The following is a 21,226-nucleotide window of genomic DNA, read 5'->3' on the forward strand; positions in this document are numbered from 1 at the left end:
TCTCTGTTCCCCTCGCTCTCCACCCCTCTCCACCCCTTCTCTCTATTCCCCTCGCTCTCCACCCCCTCTCCACCCCCTCCCTCTATTCCCCTCGCTCTCCACCCCCTCTCTCTATTCCCCTCGCTCTCCACCCCCTCTCCACCCCCTCTCTATTCCCCTCGCTCTCCACCCCCTCCTCTCGCTATTCCCCTCGCTCTCCACCCCCTCCTCTCTCTATTCCCCTCGCTCTCCACCCCCTCTGTCTATTCCCCTCGCTCTCCACCCCCTCTCTCTTTTCCCCTCGCTCTCCACCCCCTCCTCTCTCTATTCCCCTCGCTCTCCACCCCCACCTCTCTCTATTCCCCTCGCTCTCCACCCCCTCTCTCTATTCCCCTCGCTCTCCACCCCCTCCTCTCTCTATTCCCCTCGCTCTCCACCCCCTATTCCCCTCGCTCTCCACCCCCTCTCCACCCCCTCTCTCTATTCCCCTCGCTCTCCACCCCCTCTCTCTATTCCCATCGCTCTCCACCCCCTCCTCTCTCTATTCCCCTCGCTCTCCACCCCCTATTCCCCTCGCTCTCCACCCCCTCCTCTCTCTATTCCCCTCGCTCTCCACCCCCTCCTCTCTCTATTCCCCTCGCTCTCCACCCCCTCTCTCTATTCCCCTCGCTCTCCACCCCCTCTCTCTATTCCCCTCGCTCTCCACCCCCTCTCTCTATTCCCCTCTCCACCCCCTCTCTCTATTCCCCTCGCTCTCCACCCCCTCCTCTCTCTCTTCCCCTCGCTCTCCTCCCCCTCTCTCTATTCCCCTCGCTCTCCACCCCCTCCTCTCTCTATTCCCCTCGCCTTCCACCCCCTCCTCTCTCTATTCCCCTCGCTCTCCACCCCCTCTCCACCCCCTCTGTCTATTCCCCTCGCTCTCCACCCCCTCTCTCTTTTCCCCTCGCTCTCCACCCCCACCTCTCTCTATTCCCCTCGCTCTCCACCCCCTCCTCTCTCTATTCCCCTCGCTCTCCACCCCCTCTCCACCCCCTCTCTCTATTCCCCTCGCTCTCCACCCCCTCTCTCTATTCCCCTCGCTCTCCACCCCCTCCTCTCTCTATTCCCCTCGCTCTCCACCCCCTATTCCCCTCGCTCTCCACCCCCTCTCCACCCCCTCTCTCTATTCCCCTCGCTCTCCACCCCCTCTCTCTATTCCCATCGCTCTCCACCCCCTCCTCTCTCTATTCCCCTCGCTCTCCACCCCCTATTCCCCTCGCTCTCCACCCCCTCCTCTCTCTATTCCCCTCGCTCTCCACCCCCTCCTCTCTCTATTCCCCTCGCTCTCCACCCCCTCTCTCTATTCCCCTCGCTCTCCACCCCCTCTCTCTATTCCCCTCTCCACCCCCTCTCTCTATTCCCCTCTCTCTCCACCCCCTCCTCTCTCTATTCCCCTCGCTCTCCTCCCCCTCCTCTCTCTATTCCCCTCGCTCTCCACCCCCTCTCTCTATTCCCCTCGCTCTCCACCCCCTCCTCTCTCTATTCCCCTCGCCTTCCACCCCCTCCTCTCTCTATTCCCCTCGCTCTCCACCCCCTCTCCACCCCCTCTCTCTTTTCCCCTCGCTATCCACCCCCTCCTCTCTCTATTCCCCTTGCTCTCCACCCCCTCCTCTCTCTATTCCCCTCGCTCTCCACCCCCTCCTCTCTCTATTCCCCTCGCTCTCCACCCCCTCCTCTCTCTATTCCCCTCGCTCTCCACCCCCTCCTCTCTCTATTCCCCTCGCTCTCCACCCCCTCCTCTCTCTATTCCCCTCGCTCTCCACCCCCTCCTCTCTCTATTCCCCTCGCTCTCCACCCCCTCCTCTCTCTATTCCCCTCGCTCTCAACCCCCTCCTCTCTCTATTCCCCTCGCTCTCCACCCCCTCCGCTCTCTATTCCCCTCGCTCTCCACCCCCTCCTCTCTCTATTCCCCTCGCTCTCCACCCCCTCCTCTCTCTATTCCCCTCACTCTCCACCCCCCCTCTCTCTATTCCCCTCGCTCTCCACCCCCTCTCTCTATTCCCCTCGCTCTCCACCCCCTCTCTCTATTCCCCTCGCTCTCCACTCCCTCTCTCTATTCCCCTCGCTCTCCACCCCCTCTCTCTATTCCCCTCGCTCTCCACCCCCTCTCCCTATTCCCCTCGCTCTCCACCCCCTCTCTCTATTCCCCTCGCTCTCCACCCCCTCTCTCTATTCCCCTCGCTCTCCACCCCCTCTCTCTATTCCCCTCGCTCTCCACCCCCTCTCTCTATTCCCCTCGCTCTCCACCCCCCCCTCTCTCTATTCCCCTCGCTCTCCACCCCCTCCTCTCTCTCTATTCCCCTCGCTCTCTACCCCCTCCACCCCGTCATAGCCATTACCCTGTTCTCCTGTGCAGAGTTTATGCAATGGGAATCCATCACTGCTCTGTACTGTAGGCCAGTTTCCGGCTTCCCTCCAGTGTCAGTGGTAACTGCTCCCCGGCAGGGCTCTGCTGGCTCTACCTGCAGCAGAGCGGACTCTGAAAGCCTCAGTCTGACTAGAGGAGAAATATAAGTTTCTTCATCGTAATGTTGTAGGGCTTGTAAGGTTTCTCGAACACACCTGTCCCTAGGTGTCCACAAGTCTCTCTCTCTTAATCAAAATTGGATTTGTTTTCGAATCCTTTGTGGGTCTGTGTAATCTGAGGGAAATGTCTCCTAATATGGTCATACAAAGTAATTATCTTTTTGTTTTCTCATGATTTGGTCTCTCCCTTTGTCTCTCTCTCTCCCCTATTTCTTTCGGGTTATCTCGTTCTCTCGCTCTAGTAGAGGCTTATGTAGATATGAGGAACATGGGCAGAATGAATAATTAACTTATTTCATTGATATCTGCTCTCTGTGCTCTTTCTCTTCTGCTCTCTCTCTCTCTGTCACTCTGTCGCTCTCTGTCACTCTCTGTCACTGTCACTCTCTGTCTCACTTTCGCTGCCTTCTTAAGACAATGTTTTCTCCCTAGACCGTGAGTTTTTAGAGAACAGAGCGAGAGAGAGAGAGGGGGAGAGAGGGATGCAGGAAGATTGAGTTGGTATATCTACAGTGCCTTGCGAAAGTATTTGGCCCCTTTGAACTTTGCGACCTTTTGCCACATTTCAGGCTTCAAACATAAAGATATAAAACTGTATTTTTTTGTGAAGAATCAACAACAAGTGGGACACAATCATGAAGTGGAACGACATTTATTGGATATTTCAAACTTTTTTAACAAATCAAAAACTGAAAAATTGGGCGTGCAAAATTATTCAGCCACCTTAAGTTAATACTTTGTAGCGCCACCTTTTGCTGCGATTACAGCTGTAAGTCGCTTGGGGTATGTCTCTATCAGTTTTGCACATCGAGAGACCGAAATGTTTTCCCATTCCTCCTTGCAAAACAGCTCGAGCTCAGTGAGGTTGGATGGAGAGCAATTGTGAACAGCAGTTTTCAGTTCTTTCCACAGATTCTCGATTGGATTCAGGTCTGGACTTTGACTTGGCCATTCTAACACCTGGATATGTTTATTTTTGAACCATTCCATTGTAGATTTTGCTTTATGTTTTGGATCATTGTCTTGTTGGAAGACAAATCTCCGTCCCAGTCTCAGGTCTTTTGCAGACTCCATCAGGTTTTCTTCCAGAATGGTCCTGTATTTGGCTCCATCCATCTTCCCATCAATTTTAACCATCTTCCCTGTCCCTGTTGAAGAAAAGCAGGCCCAAACCATGATGCTGCCACCACCATGTTTGACAGTGGGGATGGTGTGTTCAAGGTGATGAGCTGTGTTGCTTTTACGCCAAACATAACGTTTTGCATTGTTGCCAAAAAGTTCAATTTTGGTTTCATCTGACCAGAGCACCTTCTTCCACAGTTTGGTGTGTCTCCCAGATGGCTTGTGGCAAACTTTAAACAACACTTTTTATGGATATCTTTAAGAAATGGCTTTCTTCTTGCCACTCTTCCATAAAGGCCAGATTTGTGCAATATACGACTGATTGTTGTCCTATGGACAGAGTCTCCTACCTCAGCTGTAGATCTCTGCAGTTCATCCAGAGTGATCATGGGCCTCTTGGCTGCATCTCTGATCAGTCTACTCCTTGTATGAGCTAAAAGTTTAGAGGGACGGCCAGGTCTTGGTAGATTTGCAGTGGTCTGATACTCCTTCCATTTCAATATTATCGCTTGCACAGTGCTCCTTGGGATGTTTAAAGCTTGGGAAATATTTTTGTATCCAAATCCAGCTTTAAACTTCTTCACAACAGTATCTCGGACCTGCCTGGTGTGTTCCTTGTTCTTCAGGATGCTCTCTGCGCTTTTAACGGACCTCTGAGACTATCACAGTGCAGGTGCATTTATACGGAGACTTGATTACACACAGGTGGATTGTATTTATCATCATTAGTCATTTAGGTCAACATTGGATCATTCAGAGATCCTCACTGAACTTCTGGAGAGAGTTTGCTGCACTGAAAGTAAAGGGGCTGAATAATTTTGCACGCCCAATTTTTCAGTTTTTGATTTGTTAAAGAAGTTTGAAATATCCAATAAATGTCGTTCCACTTCATGATTGTGTCCCACTTGTTGTTGATTCTTCACAAAAAAATACAGTTTTATATCTTTATGTTTGAAGCCTGAAATGTGGCAAAAGGTCGCAAAGTTCAAGGGGGCCGAATACTTTCGCAAGGCACTGTATTTTGGGGCGATCGTTATCGATCAGTATCATCTTGATTAATATATGTGTTGTATGATAAACACCACTACACTAAAACATATTTTAAAGAACTTCCAGTGGTCCGTCCTTTATAACTTCTTATGGCTCCACCCCCCTCCCAACATTCCTTTATAACTTCTTATGGCTCCACCCCCCCTCCCAACATTCCTTTATAACTTCTTATGGCTCCACCCCCCTCCCAACAGTCCTTTATAACTTCTTATGGCTCCACCCCCCCTCCCAACAGTCCTTTATAACTTCTTATTGCTCCACCCCCCCTCCCAACATTCCTTTATAACTTCTTATGGCTCCACCCCCCCTCCCAACGGTCCTTTAAAACTTCTTATGGCTCCACCCCCCCTCCCAACAGTCCTTTATAACTTCTTATGGCTCCACCCCCCCTCCCAACAGTCCTTTATAACTTCTTATGGCTCCACCCCCCCTCCCAACGGTCCTTTAAAACTTCTTATGGCTCCACCCCCCCTCCCAACAGTCCTTTATAACTTCTTATGGCTCCACCCCCCCTCCCAACATTCCTTTATAACTTCTTATGGCTCCACCCCCCCTCCCAACAGTCCTTTATAACTTCTTATGGCTCCACCCCCCCCCCTCCCAACAGTCCTTTATAACTTCTTATGGCTCCACCCCCCCTCCCAACATTCCTTTATAACTTCTTATGGCTCCACCCCCCCTCCCAACATTCCTTTATAACTTCTTATGGCTCCACCCCCCCTCCCAACATTCCTTTATAACTTCTTATGGCTCCACCCCCCCTCCCAACATTCCTTTATAACTTCTTATGGCTCCACCCCCCCCCTCCCAACAGTCCTTTATAACTTCTTATGGCTCCACCCCCCTCCCAACAGTCCTTTATAACTTCTTATGGCTCCACCCCCCCTCCCAACAGTCCTTTATAACTTCTTATTGCTCCACCCCCCCTCCCAACATTCCTTTATAACTTCTTATGGCTCCACCCCCCCTCCCAACGGTCCTTTAAAACTTCTTATGGCTCCACCCCCCCTCCCAACAGTCCTTTATAACTTCTTATGGCTCCACCCCCCCTCCCAACATTCCTTTATAACTTCTTATGGCTCCACCCCCCCTCCCAACATTCCTTTATAACTTCTTATGGCTCCACCCCCCCTCCCAACGGTCCTTTAAAACTTCTTATGGCTCCACCCCCCCTCCCAACAGTCCTTTATAACTTCTTATGGCTCCACCCCCCCTCCCAACAGTCCTTTATAACTTCTTATGGCTCCACCCCCCCTCCCAACGGTCCTTTAAAACTTCTTATGGCTCCACCCCCCCTCCCAACAGTCCTTTATAACTTCTTATGGCTCCACCCCCCCTCCCAACATTCCTTTATAACTTCTTATGGCTCCACCCCCCCTCCCAACATTCCTTTATAACTTCTTATGGCTCCACCCCCCCCCCTCCCAACAGTCCTTTATAACTTCTTATGGCTCCACCCCCCCTCCCAACAGTCCTTTATAACTTCTTATGGCTCCACCCCCCTCCCAACAGTCCTTTATGACTTCTTATGGCTCCACCCCCCCTCCCAACATTCCTTTATAACTTCTTATGGCTCCACCCCCCCTCCCAACAGTCCTTTATAACTTCTTATGGCTCCACCCCCCTCCCAACAGTCCTTTATGACTTCTTATGGCTCCACCCCCCTCCCAACAGTCCTTTATGACTTCTTATGGCTCCACCCCCCCTCCCAACATTCCTTTATAACTTCTTATGGCTCCACCCCCCTCCCAACAGTCCTTTATAACTTCTTATGGCTCCACCCCCTCCCAACAGTCCTTTATGACTTCTTATGGCTCCACCCCCCTCCCAACAGTCCTTTATAACTTCTTATGGCTCCACCCCCCTCCCAACAGTCCTTTATAACTTCTTATGGCTCCACCCCCCCTCCCAACATTCCTTTATAACTTCTTATGGCTCCACCCCCCTCCCAACATTCCTTTATAACTTCTTATGGCTCCACCCCCCTCCCAACAGTCCTTTATAACTTCTTATGGCTCCACCCCCTCCCAACAGTCCTTTATGACTTCTTATGGCTCCACCCCCCTCCCAACAGTCCTTTATAACTTCTTATGGCTCCACCCCCCTCCCAACAGTCCTTTATAACTTCTTATGGCTCCACCCCCCCTCCCAACATTCCTTTATAACTTCTTATGGCTCCACCCCCCTCCCAACATTCCTTTATAACTTCTTATGGCTCCACCCCCCTCCCAACAGTCCTTTATAACTTCTTATGGCTCCACCCCCTCCCAACAGTCCTTTATAACTTATTATGGCTCCACCCCCCTCCCAACAGTCCTTTATAACTTCTTATGGCTCCACCCCCTCCCAACAGTCCTTTATGACTTCTTATGGCTCCACCCCCCTCCCAACAGTCATTTATAACTTCTTATGGCTCCACCCCCCCTCCCAACAGTCCTTTATAACTTCTTATGGCTCCACCCCCCTCCCAACAGTCCTTTATAACTTCTTATGGCTCCACCCCCCTCCCAACATTCCTTTATAACTTCTTATGGCTCCACCCCCCCTCCCAACATTCCTTTATATAACTTCTTATGGTTAGGGGTTCCAGTGGTTCGTCCTTTATAAAAGTTGCAGTGTACTGCAGAATTCTGCGCCATCCATCATTCCTTAAATTCTGACCAGTTTCCCAGTCCCTGCCGATGAAAAACATACCCACAGCTTGATCCTTCCACCATCATACTTCACTGTGGGGATGGTGTTCTTGGGGTGATGAGAGGTGTTGGGTTTGCGCCAGACATAGCGTTTTCCTTGATGGCCAAAAAGCTCAATTATAGTCTCATCTAACCAGAGTACCTTCTTCCATATGTTTGGGGAGTCTCCCACATGCCTTTTGGCGAACACCAAACATGTTTGCTTTTTTCTTCTATAAGCAATTGCTTTTTTCTGGCCACTCTTCCGTAAGGCCCTGCTCTGTCGAGTGTATGGCTTATAGTGGTCCTATGGACAGATACTCCAATATTCGCGGTGGAGCTTTGCAGCTTCTTCAGGGTTATCTTTGGTCTCTTTGTTGCCTCTCTGATTAATGCCCTCCTTGCCTGGTCTGTGAGTTTTGGTGAGCCGTCCTCTCTTGACAGGTTTGTTGTGGTGACATATTCTTTCCATTTTTTACTAATGGATTTAATGGTGCTCTGTGGGGTGTTTAAAGTTTTGGATAGTTTTTTATAACCCAACCCTGATCTGTACTTCTCCATGACTTTGTCCCTGACCTGTTTGGAGAGCTCCTTGGTCTTCATGGTGCCGCTTGCTTGGTGGTGCCCTTTGCTTAGTGGTGTTGCAGACTCTGAGGCCTTTCAGAACAGGTGTATGTTATTTAAGTGTGAACCACTGGTACCATTAATGCTAGTTAGTGCTAGTTTGAACACCAGAGAGCGTCTTTGAGAAGCATTTGATAGCCTTCAATAGTGGCTGTACTAGAGAATTTAAAACCTTTTTTTTTGTGAAAACATAGTATATGGGACTGATTTTTAAGAAATGTTCCTTAATTAATTAGTTTACTATTATGGTGTTTCTATATCAACGAAAAAGGAAAACTCTCAGGGATGGAACGGAAAATATGGCGCTGTACAATGTGACGGTCCGGAGTACAGTGCTAAATAATCCCTGTGTTGTGGCAGAGACCGGGGTTCAATTCCCCGACGGGGAGGAAGGAGTCGGCCTTATAAATAAGAATTTGTTCTTAACTGACTAGTTAAATAAAGGTTACAGTAAGAGTATAACATTTCTACACCCTAATTTTCTAATTCTAGTCTAACCAATACCCAAATGGAGATTCAGTAAAAATAAAAATCTCATTGATTTATCAAGACCAGTTCCCATGCTGGTCTCAGAGCAGCGTGAAACGATGCTAAAATAGTTGTATGCTTTTGCTTCTAACTTCAATATGCTCTTTAAATAAATATGACCCACAGCACTTTTAACAGCACATTACTCAAGACTCATGACTCATGTCGCCTACGGTAGACCTACAAGATATTGAAAAATAAGACGTGACTCTCCTCCAGTAATTACATATAGAGGACTGGAGGATTCTAAATATAAACCAAAAGCCACCTCATGGGTCCGTCTCCACGGGCGGGCTGGGTCCGTCTCCACGGGCGGGCTGGGTCCGTCTCCACGGGCGGGCTGGGTCCGTCTCCACGGGCGGGCTGGGTCCGTCTCCACGGGCGGGCTGGGTCCGTCTCCACGGGCGGGCTGGGTCCGTCTCCACGGGCGGGCTGGGTACGTCTCCACGGGCGGGCTGGGTCCGTCTCCATACTAAACCACACATTACCTCTAACTCCCCCTAGTGGTGGTCTGGAGCAATGAAGTAGTGACGCAGGGTGCCGTACTAAACCACACATTACCTCTAACTCCCCCTGGTGGTGGTCTGAGGTAGTGACGCAGGGTACTGTACTAAACCACACATTACCTGCAGCATAATTACAACTTTTAGTGGAGCTACCACTGTACAGTGCATTCAGAAAGTACTTACTTAATCTATATCTAATATTTAATTAGATTCATTTCTTTGTCATTATGGAGTATTGTGTGTAGATTGAGGAGAAAAAACCAACAATTGAATCCATTTTAGAATAAGAAGTATGCATAAATCACACAGTTAAAACCAGGTCTCTCGTTTCCCATGAGCCTCTGTGTTTGTCACTGGGTTGTCGTTGTGGCAGCAGGGGGGCACGCGAGGAAGAGTCGCCTGTTTCTCTCCTCTGATTTCCCCTCTTTCTGTTCATTCCTGCTTGTCTCAGACGTGTCAGCCTTAAGGAGAAGGGGGAAGAGTTAGAGCGTTGCGCCGACCGACTCGCGCGGCTTTTAGAAGTCTGTTATTTATATCCGACATATTCCCCTTTCTGAACATGTTGTTGTTGTTGTTATTTATTGTTTGGCTGGACACGTTCCAACTGGAATCCTATCCCCTTTACAGTGCACTACTTTAGACCAGGGTCTATGGGGCTGTAGTGCACTACTTTAGACCAGGGTCTATGGGGCTGTAGTGCACTTCTTTTGACCAGGGTCTATGGGGATGTAGTGCACTACTTTAGACCAGGGTCTATGGGGCTGTAGTGCACTACTTTAGACCAGGGTCTATGGGGCTGTAGTGCACTACTTTAGACCAGGGTCTATGGGGCTGTAGTGCACTACTTTTGACCAGGGTCTATGGGGCTGTAGTGCACTACTTTAGAGCAGGGTCTATGGGGCTGTAGTGCACTACTTTAGACCAGGGTCTATGGGGCTGTAGTCCACTTCTTTTGACCAGGGTCTATGGGGCTGTAGTGCACTACTTTAGACCAGGGTCTATAGGGCTGTAGTGCACTTCTTTTGACCAGGGTTTATAGGGCATAGGGTGCCATTGAGGACATATTCTATTGCTTTCTAGCTGAGTTTCTTTCTGTTTCTAGACAGCTGTAGGTTTCTCTGATTCATGCTAAGATATTACCACTGAAGGCTTCTGTTCTGTTCTACTCCTGTTCTACTCTGCTCTGCTCTGTTCTGCTCTACTCTGTTCTGCTCTACTCCTGTTCTGTTCTGCTCTACTCCTGTTCTGTTCTGTTCTACTCCTGTTCTACTCCTGTTCTGTTCTACTCCTGTTCTGTTCTGTTCTACTCCTGTTCTACTCCTGTTCTGTTCTGCTCTACTCCTGTTCTGTTCTGCTCTACTCCTGTTCTGTTCTACTCCTGTTCTACTCCTGTTCTGTTCTGCTCTACTCCTGTTCTGTTCTGCTCTACTCCTGTTCTACTCCTGTTCTGTTCTGCTCTACTCCTGTTCTGTTCTGCTCTACTCCTGTTCTACTCTGTTCTGCTCTACTCCTGTTCTACTCTACTCCTGTTCTGTTCTGTTCTACTCCTGTTCTACTCTGTTCTGCTCTACTCCTGTTCTACTCTACTCCTGTTCTGTTCTGTTCTACTCCTGTTCTGTTCTGTTCTACTCCTGTTCTACTCCTGTTCTGTTCTGCTCTACTCCTGTTCTGTTCTGCTCTACTCCTGTTCTGTTCTGCTCTACTCCTGTTCTGTTCTGTTCTACTCCTGTTCTACTCCTGTTCTGTTCTGCTCTACTCCTGTTCTACTCTGTTCTGCTCTACTCCTGTTCTACTCTGTTCTGCTCTACTCCTGTTCTACTCTACTCCTGTTCTGTTCTGTTCTACTCCTGTTCTACTCTGTTCTGCTCTACTCCTGTTCTACTCTACTCCTGTTCTGTTCTGCTCTACTCCTGTTCTACTCTGTTCTGCTCTACTCCTGTTCTGTTCTACTCTACTCCTGTTCTACTCTGTTCTGCTCTACTCCTGTTCTGTTCTACTCTACTCCTGTTCTACTCTGTTCTGCTCTACTCCTGTTCTGTTCTACTCTACTCCTGTTCTACTCTGTTCTGCTCTACTCCTGTTCTGTTCTACTCTACTCCTGTTCTACTCTACTCCTGTTCTACTCTACTCTACTCCTGTTCTACTCTGTTCTGCTCTACTCCTGTTCTGTTCTGCTCTACTCCTGTTCTGCTCTACTCCTGTTCTACTCTACTCCTGTTCTGTTCTGCTCTACTCCTGTTCTACTCTGTTCTGCTCTACTCCTGTTCTGTTCTACTCTACTCCTGTTCTACTCTGTTCTGCTCTACTCCTGTTCTGTTCTGCTCTACTCCTGTTCTGTTCTACTCTGTTCTGCTCTACTCCTGTTCTACTCTACTCCTGTTCTGTTCTGCTCTACTCCTGTTCTGTTCTACTCTACTCCTGTTCTGCTCTACTCTGTTCTGTTCTACTCCTGTTCTGCTCTACTCCTGTTCTACTCTACTCTGTTCTGTTCTGCTCTGTTCTGTTCTACTCTGTTCTGCTCTACTCCTGTTCTGCTCTACTCCTGTTCTGTTCTGCTCTGTTCTGTTCTGCTCTGTTCTGTTCTACTCTGTTCTGTTCTACTCCTGTTCTGTTCTGTTCTGTTCTACTCCTGTTCTGTTCTACTCCTGTTCTGTTCTGCTCTGTTCTGTTCTGCTCTGTTCTGTTCTACTCTGTTCTGTTCTACTCCTGTTCTGCTCTACTCCTGTTCTGTTCTGTTCTGTTCTGTTCTACTCCTGTTCTGTTCTACTCCTGTTCTGTTCTACTCCTGTTCTGCTCTACTCCTGTTCTACTCTACTCTGTTCTGTTCTACTCTGTTCTGTTCTACTCTGTTCTGCTCTACTCCTGTTCTGTTCTACTCCTGTTCTGTTCTACTCCTGTTCTGTTCTACTCCTGTTCTGCTCTACTCTACTCTGCATTACTCTGCTCTACTCTGTTCTGTTCTACTACTGTTCTGTTCTACTCTGTTCTGCTCTACTCTGCATTACTCTACTCTACTCTGCATTACTCTACTCTACTCTGCTCTGCTCTGTTTAGGTAACTGGCTGTTACCAAGTAAACTGTCTGTTTAGATCTACTGTAGTCGGTATAATCAGGATGATGTTAACAAACTTTCTCCCCCCCCCCCCCCCCCCTCCCTCTCAGTGTGGATGAGAGAGGAGATTTGGGGGTGATCCCCTGGGATGAACAGAGACACAGGGAGATGGACTGGTGTGAAGAGGACCAGTGCAGGTAGGACACATTGCACCACTGTTTCCTTGGTAACTGACCAGAAGGGTCTGTTACTTTATCAATCAATCAGAAGTGCCATTACTCTGGTATTATACCTGCATGTTGGTGTGCCTGTGTTCCTCCTCTCGCAGGACGGTATTGGATCAAAACCTCCAGGACCATGCCCACTTCCTGTATGAGGACGCTCCTGATTGGCTGCGGTTCCGTACGGCCACGCCCCCCATGGACCTGTTGACTGACTGGTACCTGAGCCGTGCCCAGGACATCGACTCCTGTTCTAGACAGGTACTGTTAAGAACCAGGGGAAGGGTTTTGCTGTCGCGCACGCTGCCTCCAATAAGAACATAGACTCCTGTTCTAGATAGGTACTGTTAAGAACCGGGGGAAGGGTTTTACTGTCGCGCACACTGCCTCCAATAATAACCAGGGGAAGGGTTTTACTGTCACACACACTGCCTCCAATAATAACCAGGGGAAGGGTTTTACTGTCACACACACTGCCTCCAATAAGAACCAGGGGAAGGGTTTTACTGTCGCACACACTGCCTCCAATAATAACCAGGGGAAGGGTTTTACTGTCACACACACTGCCTCCAATAATAACCAGGGGAAGGGTTTTACTGTCGCACACACTGCCTCCAATAAGAACCAGGGGAAGGGTTTTACTGTCACACACACTGCCTCCAATAATAACCAGGGGAAGGGTTTTACTGTCACACACACTGCCTCCAATAAGAACCAGGGGAAGGGTTTTACTGTCGCACACACTGCCTCCAATAAGAACCAGGGGAAGGGTTTTACTGTCACACACACTGCCTCCAATAATAACCAGGGGAAGGGTTTTACTGTCACACACACTGCCTCCAATAATAACCAGGGGAAGGGTTTTACTGTCACACACACTGCCTCCAATAATAACCAGGGGAAGGGTTTTACTGTCACACACACTGCCTCCAATAAGAACCAGGGGAAGGGTTTTACTGTCGCACACACTGCCTCCAATAATAACCAGGGGAAGGGTTTTACTGTCGCACACACTGCCTCCAATAAGAACCAGGGGAAGGGTTTTACTATCGCACACACTGCCTCCAATAAGAACCAGGGGAAGGGTTTTACTGTCGCACACACTGCCTCCAATAATAACCAGGGGAAGGGTTTTACTGTCACACACACTGCCTCCAATAATAACCAGGGGAAGGGTTTTACTGTCACACACACTGCCTCCAATAAGAACCAGGGGAAGGGTTTTACTGTCGCACACACTGCCTCCAATAATAACCAGGGGAAGGGTTTTACTGTCACACACACTGCCTCCAATAATAACCAGGGGAAGGGTTTTACTGTCGCGCACGCTGCCTCCAATAAGAACCAGGGGAAGGGTTTTACTGTCGCGCACACTGCCTCCAATAAGAACCAGGGGAAGGGTTTTACTGTCGCGCACACTGCCTCCAATAAGAACCAGGGGAAGGGTTTTACTGTCGCACACACTGCCTCCAATAATAACCAGGGGAAGGGTTTTACTGTCGCGCACGCTGCCTCCAATAAGAACCAGGGGAAGGGTTTTACTGTCGCGCACACTGCCTCCAATAAGAACCAGGGGAAGGGTTTTACTGTCGCGCACACTGCCTCCAATAAGAACACGTCCTCCATCTTAGTGTCGTGCAACATAACAGTGGAGTTGTTGTACCCATCCTGTCTGTCTGTCTGTGGGAGGGAGTTACTGGTATAGACATGGGCTAGAGGGAGGGGAGTAGAGAGGTAGGGGGAGGTAGGGAGGGTTACTGTAGTAATGTATGAAGAGAAAGACACCCACCAGTGAAAAGATTAGGGAATTTAGGGTTAGAGGGAGTTACTGGTATAGACACTGGTTAACTCCCTCTAGTCCATGTCTATACCAGAGACTCCCTCTAGCCCATGTCTATACCAGAGACTCCCTCTAGCCCATGTCTATACCAGAGACTCCCTCTAGCCCATGTCTATACCAGAGACTCCCTCTAGCCCATGTCTATACCAGAGACTCCCTCTAGCCCATGTCTATACCAGAGACTCCCTCTAGCCCATGTCTATACCAGAGACTCCCTCTAGCCCATGTCTATACCAGAGACTCCCTCTAGTCCATGTCTATACCAGACACTCCCTCTAGCCCATGTCTATACCAGTAACTCCCTCTAGTCCATGTCTATACCAGACACTCCCTCTAGCCCATGTCTATACCAGAGACTCCCTCTAGCCCATGTCTATACCAGAGACTCCCTCTAGCCCATGTCTATACCAGAGACTCCCTCTAGCCCATGTCTATACCAGAGACTCCCTCTAGCCCCTGTCTATACCAGTAACTCCATAGTGAACCATGCAAGTGTTCTGTTCTCTGATTGGATGTCCTGTCTGTCCGTCAGGTGGACTGTGCACTGTCATTGGTGCGTCTCGGGAAGGAGCGGGATATCCCGGGGTTGGAGCGGCTGTGTGATGACCTGGTAACCATGGAGACGTTGGTGTACGAGACGGCGTGCGAGCTCAGCCTGACATTAAGAGACTTGCAGCAGCTCGGTGACATCGACAAGCTCCGCCTCCTCATGAAGAATGTATGTACATGCTGTGTGTGTGTGTGTGTGTGTGTGTGTGTGTGTGTGTGTGTGTGTTCCTCTGTGTACCTAGTCTTTGAGTAGGAGGCTTCTAAATGGCTTCTTTCTCCCCAACTTCTGGTACCCAAGTCAATCCCCTAACCATTAGACTGGATCAACCTCTGGCCCCTAGACACTAGACTGGATCAACCTCTGGCCCCTAGACACTAGACTGGAACAACCACTGGCCCCTAGACACTAGACTGGATCAACCTCTGGCCCCTAGCCACTAGACTGGCTCTATCTCTGGCCCCTAGACACTAGACTGGATCAACCTCTGGCCCCTAGACACTAGACTGGAACAACCACTGGCCCCTAGACACTAGACTGGATCAACCTCTGGCCCCTAGCCACTAGACTGGCTCTATCTCTGGCCCCTAGACACTAGACTGGATCAACCTCTGGACACTAGACTGGCTCAACCTCTGGCCCCTAGACACTAGACTGGATTAAGATCTGGCCCCTAGACACTAGACTGGATCAACCTCTGGACCCTAGACACTAGACTGGATCAACCTCTGGCCCCTAGACACTAGACTGGATCAACCTCTGGCCCCTAGACACTAGACTGGATCAACCTCTTGCCCCTAGACACTAGACTGGATCAACCACTGGCCCCTAGACACTAGACTGGATCAACCTCTAGACACTAGACTGGCTCAACCTCTGGCCCCTAGACACTAGACTGGATCAACCTCTGGCCCCTAGACACTAGACTGGATCAACCTCTGGCCCCTAGACACTAGACTGGATCAACCTCTTGCCCCTAGACACTAGACTGGATCAACCACTGGCCCCTAGACACTAGACTGGATCAACCACTGGCCCCTAGACACTAGACTGGATCAACCACTGGCCCCTAGACTGGCTCAACCTCTGGCCCCTAGACACTATACTGGCTCAACCTCGGGCCCCTAGACTTTAGACTGGATCAACCTCTGGCCCCTAGACACTAGACTGGATCAACCTCTGGCCCCTAGACTGGCTCAACCTCTGGCCCCTAGACACTATACTGGCTCAACCTCTGGCCCCTAGACTTTAGACTGGATCAACCTCTGGCCCCTAGACACTAGACTGGATCAACCTCTTGCCCCTAGACACTAGACTGGATCAACCTCTGGCCCCTAGACACTAGACTTGATCAACCTCTTGCCCCTAGACACTAGACTTGATCAACCTCTTGCCCCTAGACACTAGACTGGATCAACCTCTGGCCCCTAGACACTAGACTGGATCTGGATAGAGTGGACATGGAAAAGCAATAACTCAACTTTATTTCAGCTGTTCACCCAGTCCTCTCAGATCTACACAAGAGCATATAATTCACTACCGTAGACCCGTAGAGCTCTGGTCTAAAGTAGGGCTCTACAGTAGACCCGTAGAGCTCTGGTCTAAAGTAGTGCTCTACCGTAGACCCATAGAGCTCTGGTCTAAAGTAGTGCTCTACAGTAGACCCATAGAGCTCTGGTCTAAAGTAGGGCTCTACCGTAGACCCATAGGGCTCTGGTCTAAAGTAGTGCTCTACAGTAGACCCATAGGGCTCGGGTCTAAAGTAGTGCTCTACAGTAGACCCATAGGGCTCTGGTCTAAAGTAGTGCTCTACAGTAGACCCATAGGGCTCTGGTCTAAAGTAGTGCTCTACAGTAGACCCATAGAGCTCGGGTCTAAAGTAGTGCTCTACAGTAGACCCATAGAGCTTTGGTCTAAAGTAGTGCTCTACAGTAGACCCATAGGGCTCTGGTCTAAAGTAGTGCTCTACAGTAGACCCATAGAGCTCTGGTCTAAAGTAGTGCTCTACAGTAGACCCATAGGGCTCTGGTCTAAAGTAGTGCTCTACAGTAGACCCATAGAGCTCGGGTCTAAAGTAGTGCTCTACAGTAGACCCATAGGGCTCTGGTCTAAAGTAGTGCTCTACAGTAGACCCATAGAGCTCTGGTCTAAAGTAGTGCTCTACAGTAGACCCATAGAGCTCTGGTCTAAAGTAGTGCTCTACAGTAGACCCGTAGAGCTCTGGTCTAAAGTAGGGCTCTACCGTAGACCCATAGAGCTCTGGTCTAAAGTAGTGCTCTACAGTAGACCCATAGAGCTCGGGTCTAAAGTAGTGCTCTACAGTAGACCCATAGGGCTCTGGTCTAAAGTAGTGCCCTATATAGGGGATGGGGTGCCATTTGTGACTCAAACCCTGACTTCCTGTGCTGTGCGTCTGTCTTTGTCTTCCCCCTCCAGTCCAGTGCAGAGCGCTATGTTAAAGATGTGTTCCAGTGGATGGTTCCTTTCCTGCATCGCTGTGAGAAGCAGAACGGGGGCGCTAGCGAGGCCCTGCTGAGAGAATATCTGGTGACCCTCTCTCGGCAAGACCTGTCTCTACCCCTGGCTGTCTTCCAACACTCCAGACCTGACGTTAGTACACACACACACACACACACACACACACACACACACACACACACACACACACTGTCCTTAGCAGTACCATATAGGGTGAAGGTTTTTCAACCGGGGGGGGGCCTGCGGAGGTACTGCATTAGGTACTGCAGGAGGTACTGCAGGAGGTACTGCATTAGGTACTGCATTAGGTACTGCAGGAGGTACTGCAGGAGGTACTGCAGGAGGTACTGCAGGAGGTACTGCAGGAGGCACTGCAGGAGGTACTGCATTAGGTACTGCAGGAGGTACTGCAGGAGGTACTGCAGGAGGTACTGCAGGAGGTACTGCATTAGGTACTGCAGGAGGTACTGCAGGAGGTACTGCATTAGGTACTGCAGGAGGTACTGCATTAGGTACTGCATTAGGTACTGCAGGAGGCACTGCAGGAGGCACTGCAGGAGGCACTGCAGGAGGTACTGCAGGAGGTACTGCATTAGGTACTGCATTAGGTACTGCAGGAGGCACTGCATTAGGTACTGCAGGAGGTACTGCAGGAGGCATTGCATTGGGTACTGCAGGAGGCACTGCAGGAGGCACTGCATTAGGTACTGCAGAAGGTACTGCAGGAGGTACTGCATTAGGTACTGCAGGAGGTACTGCAGGAGGTACTGCAGGAGGCACTGCAGGAGGCACTGCAGGAGGTACTGCAGGAGGTACTGCATTAGGTACTGCAGGAGGTCCATTAAAAAATAAATGTATGTTCATGCACACAGTACCAGTCAACAGTTTGGACTCATCTTCTCATTCCAGGGTTTTTTTTAATTTTATTTTTACTATGTTCTACATTGTAGAATAATAGTGAAGACATCAACACTATGAAATAACACACATGGAATCATTTAGTAACCAACAAAGTGTTAAACAAATCAAAATATGTATATTTTACATTCTTCGAAGTAGCCACATTTGCCTTGATGACAGCTTTGCACACTCTTGGCATTCTCTCAACCAGCTTCACCTGGAATCATTTTCCAACAATCTGGAAGCAGTTCCCACATATGCTGAATGCTTGTTGGCTGCTTTTTCTTCACTCTGTGGTCCATCTCATCCCAAACCATCTCAATTGGGTTGAGGTCAGGTGATTGTGGAGGCCAGGTCATCTGATGCAGCACTCCACCACTCTCCTTCTTGGTCAAATAGCCCTTATATAGCCTGGAGGTGTGTTAGGTCATTGTCCTGTTGAAAAACAAATGATGATGTAACTTGATTTCTAAATAAATCACTGGCAGTGTCACCAGCAAAGCACCATCACCTCCTCCTCCATGCTTCACAGTGGGAACCACACAAGCAGAAATCATCCGTTCACCTACTCTGCATCTCACAAAGACACGGAGGTTGGAACCAAAAATCTAAAATGTCTCATCAGACCAAAGAACAGATTTCCACCAGTCTAATGTCCATTGCTTGTGTTTCTTGGCCCAAACAAGTCTCTTCTTCTTATTGGTGTCCTTTAGTAGTGGTTTCTTTGCAGCAATTCAACCATGAAGGCCTGATTCACACAGTCTCCTCTGAACAGTTGATGTTGCGATGTGTCTGTTACTTGAACTCTGTGAAGCATTTATTTGGGCTGCAATTTCTGAGGCTGGTAACTCTAATGAACTTATCCTCTGCAGCAGAGGTAACTTTGGGTCTTCCTGTCCTGTGACGGTCCTCAAGAGAGCCAGTTTCATCAAAGCTCTTGATGGTTTTTGTGACTGCACTTGAAGAAACTTTCAAAGTTCTTGACATTTTCCATATTAAATTACCTTCATGTCTGAAAGTCATGATGGACTGTTGTTTCTCTTTCAATATTTGAGCTGTTCTTGCCATAATATGGACTTAGGCTTTTACCAAATAGGGCTATCTTCTGTATACCACCCCTATCTTGTCACAACACAACTGATTGGCTCAAACGCATTAAGAAGGAAAGAAATTCCACAAATTAACTTTTAACAAGGCACACCTGTTAATTGAAATGTATTCCAGGTGACTACCTCATGGAGCTGGTTGAGAGAATGCCAAGAGTCTGCTAACCTGTCAACAAGGCAAAGGAAGGCTACTTTAAAGAATCTCAAATATAAAATATATTTTGATTCGTTTAACACATTTTTGGTTACTACATGATTCCATATGTGTTATGTCATAGTTTTGATGTCTTCACTATTATTCTACAATGTAGAACATAGTAAATATAGAGAGACACCTTTGAATGAGTAGATGTGTCCTAACTGTTGACTGGTACTGTATATATTTTCTGTTTGAAAATCTTCATGAGTATTTCTATCAGAATTAACTGGTTTACCTGGGAGGGGGTCCCTGGGTAAGACCAGGTCTCTCTGCATCGGACATCAGCATCACATGAAGGATTGACACACATGGCCTTACTCACACACGCTCATGCACACACACACACACACACACACACACACACATCAGAAATGGGGTTGTGTATATTCGTACATGTCACAAGAGTTAGTCATTAGAAAGATATGCTGTGATGATGATGATGATGATGAAGGTGTGTGTGTGGTCATGTCGGAGCCAGCAGAAGGTGCTTGGGGACCCAGATCAGCTGATGATGATGATGGTGAAGGTGTGTGTGTGGTCATGTCAGAGCCAGCAGAAGGTGCTTGGGGACCCAGATCAGCTGATGACTGTGATGATGATGATGAAGGTGTGTATGTGGTCATGTCAGAGCCAGCAGAAGGTGCTTGGGGACCCAGATCAGCTGATGACTGTGATGATGATGATGAAGGTGTGTGTGTGGTCATGTCAGAGCCAGCAGAAGGTGCTTGGGGACCCAGATCAGCTGATGACTGTGATGATGATGATGAAGGTGTGTGTGTGGTCATGTCAGAGCCAGCAGAAGGTGCTTGGGGACCCAGATCAGCTGATGACTGTGATGATGATGATGAAGGTGTGTGTGTGGTCATGTCAGAGCCAGCAGAAGGTGCTTGGGGACCCAGATCAGCTGATGACTGTGGCGTTGGAGTGTATCTACAGCTGTGAGAGAGACGATCAGCTGTCCCTCTGCTACGACATCCTGGAGTGTCTCCCTCAGAGAGGCTACGGGTGAGAGACACACACATCCAAACACCGACAGTCGTACACACACAGAGACACACCTATAATCTCTCTCTCTCTCTCTCTGTCTCTGTCTCTGTCTCTGTCTCTGTCTCTCTCTCTCTCTCTCTATGTCTCTCTCTCTCTGTCTCTCTCTCTCTCTCTCTATGTCTCTCTCTCTCTGTCTCTCTCTCTCTCTCTCTCTGTCTCTCTCTCTCTCTCTATGTCTCTCTCTCTCTCTATGTCTCCCTCTGTCTCTCTCTCTCTCTCTTTCCCCCCCAATTCAAGGGGCTTTATTGGCATGGGAAACATGTTAACATTGCCAAAGCAAGTGAAGTAGATAAAATACAACTCAGTCTGTCTGTTTCTCTCTGTCTCTTTCTCTCTGTTTCTGTCTTTGTCTGTTTCTCTCTGTCTCTCTCTCTCTCCCTGTCTGTCTCTCTTCAATTCAAGGGCTTTATTGGCATGGGAAACATGTGTTAACATTGCCAAAGCAAGTGAGGTAGACAACATACAAAGTGAATATATAAAGTGAAAAACAACAAAAATTAACAGTAAACATTACACATACAGAGGTTTCAAAACAGTAAAGACATTACAAATGTCATATTATATATATATATATATGCAGTGTTTTAACAATGTATAAATGGTTAAAGGACACAAGATAAAATAAATAAGCATAAATATGGGTTGTATTTACAATGGTGTGTGTTCTTCACTGGTTGCCCTTTTCTCGTGGCAACAGGTCACAAATCTTGCTGCTGTGATGGCACACTGTGGAATTTCACCCAGTAGTTTTTCAAATTTGGATTTGTTTTCGAATTCTGTCTGTCTCTCT

At 48.6% G+C, this 21,226-nt stretch overlaps 1 protein-coding gene across 1 annotated transcript in view; it reads left to right on the forward strand.

The window, feature by feature from the left end:
* nbas (NBAS subunit of NRZ tethering complex) overlaps positions 1–21,226 on the forward strand; it is a 296,853-nt gene that overhangs the window by 80,801 nt on the left and 194,826 nt on the right. Inside the window, 5 exon segments of the mRNA XM_090233327.1 lie at positions 12,209–12,295; positions 12,427–12,580; positions 14,692–14,877; positions 17,143–17,316; positions 20,261–20,394. Coding sequence (XP_090089453.1) covers positions 12,209–12,295; positions 12,427–12,580; positions 14,692–14,877; positions 17,143–17,316; positions 20,261–20,394 — 735 coding nt within the window.

This window comes from Oncorhynchus mykiss, chromosome 4 (genome assembly GCF_057628025.1).
Source record: "Oncorhynchus mykiss isolate SJ-2025 chromosome 4, ASM5762802v1, whole genome shotgun sequence".
Classification (NCBI taxonomy): Eukaryota; Metazoa; Chordata; class Actinopteri; order Salmoniformes; family Salmonidae; genus Oncorhynchus; species Oncorhynchus mykiss.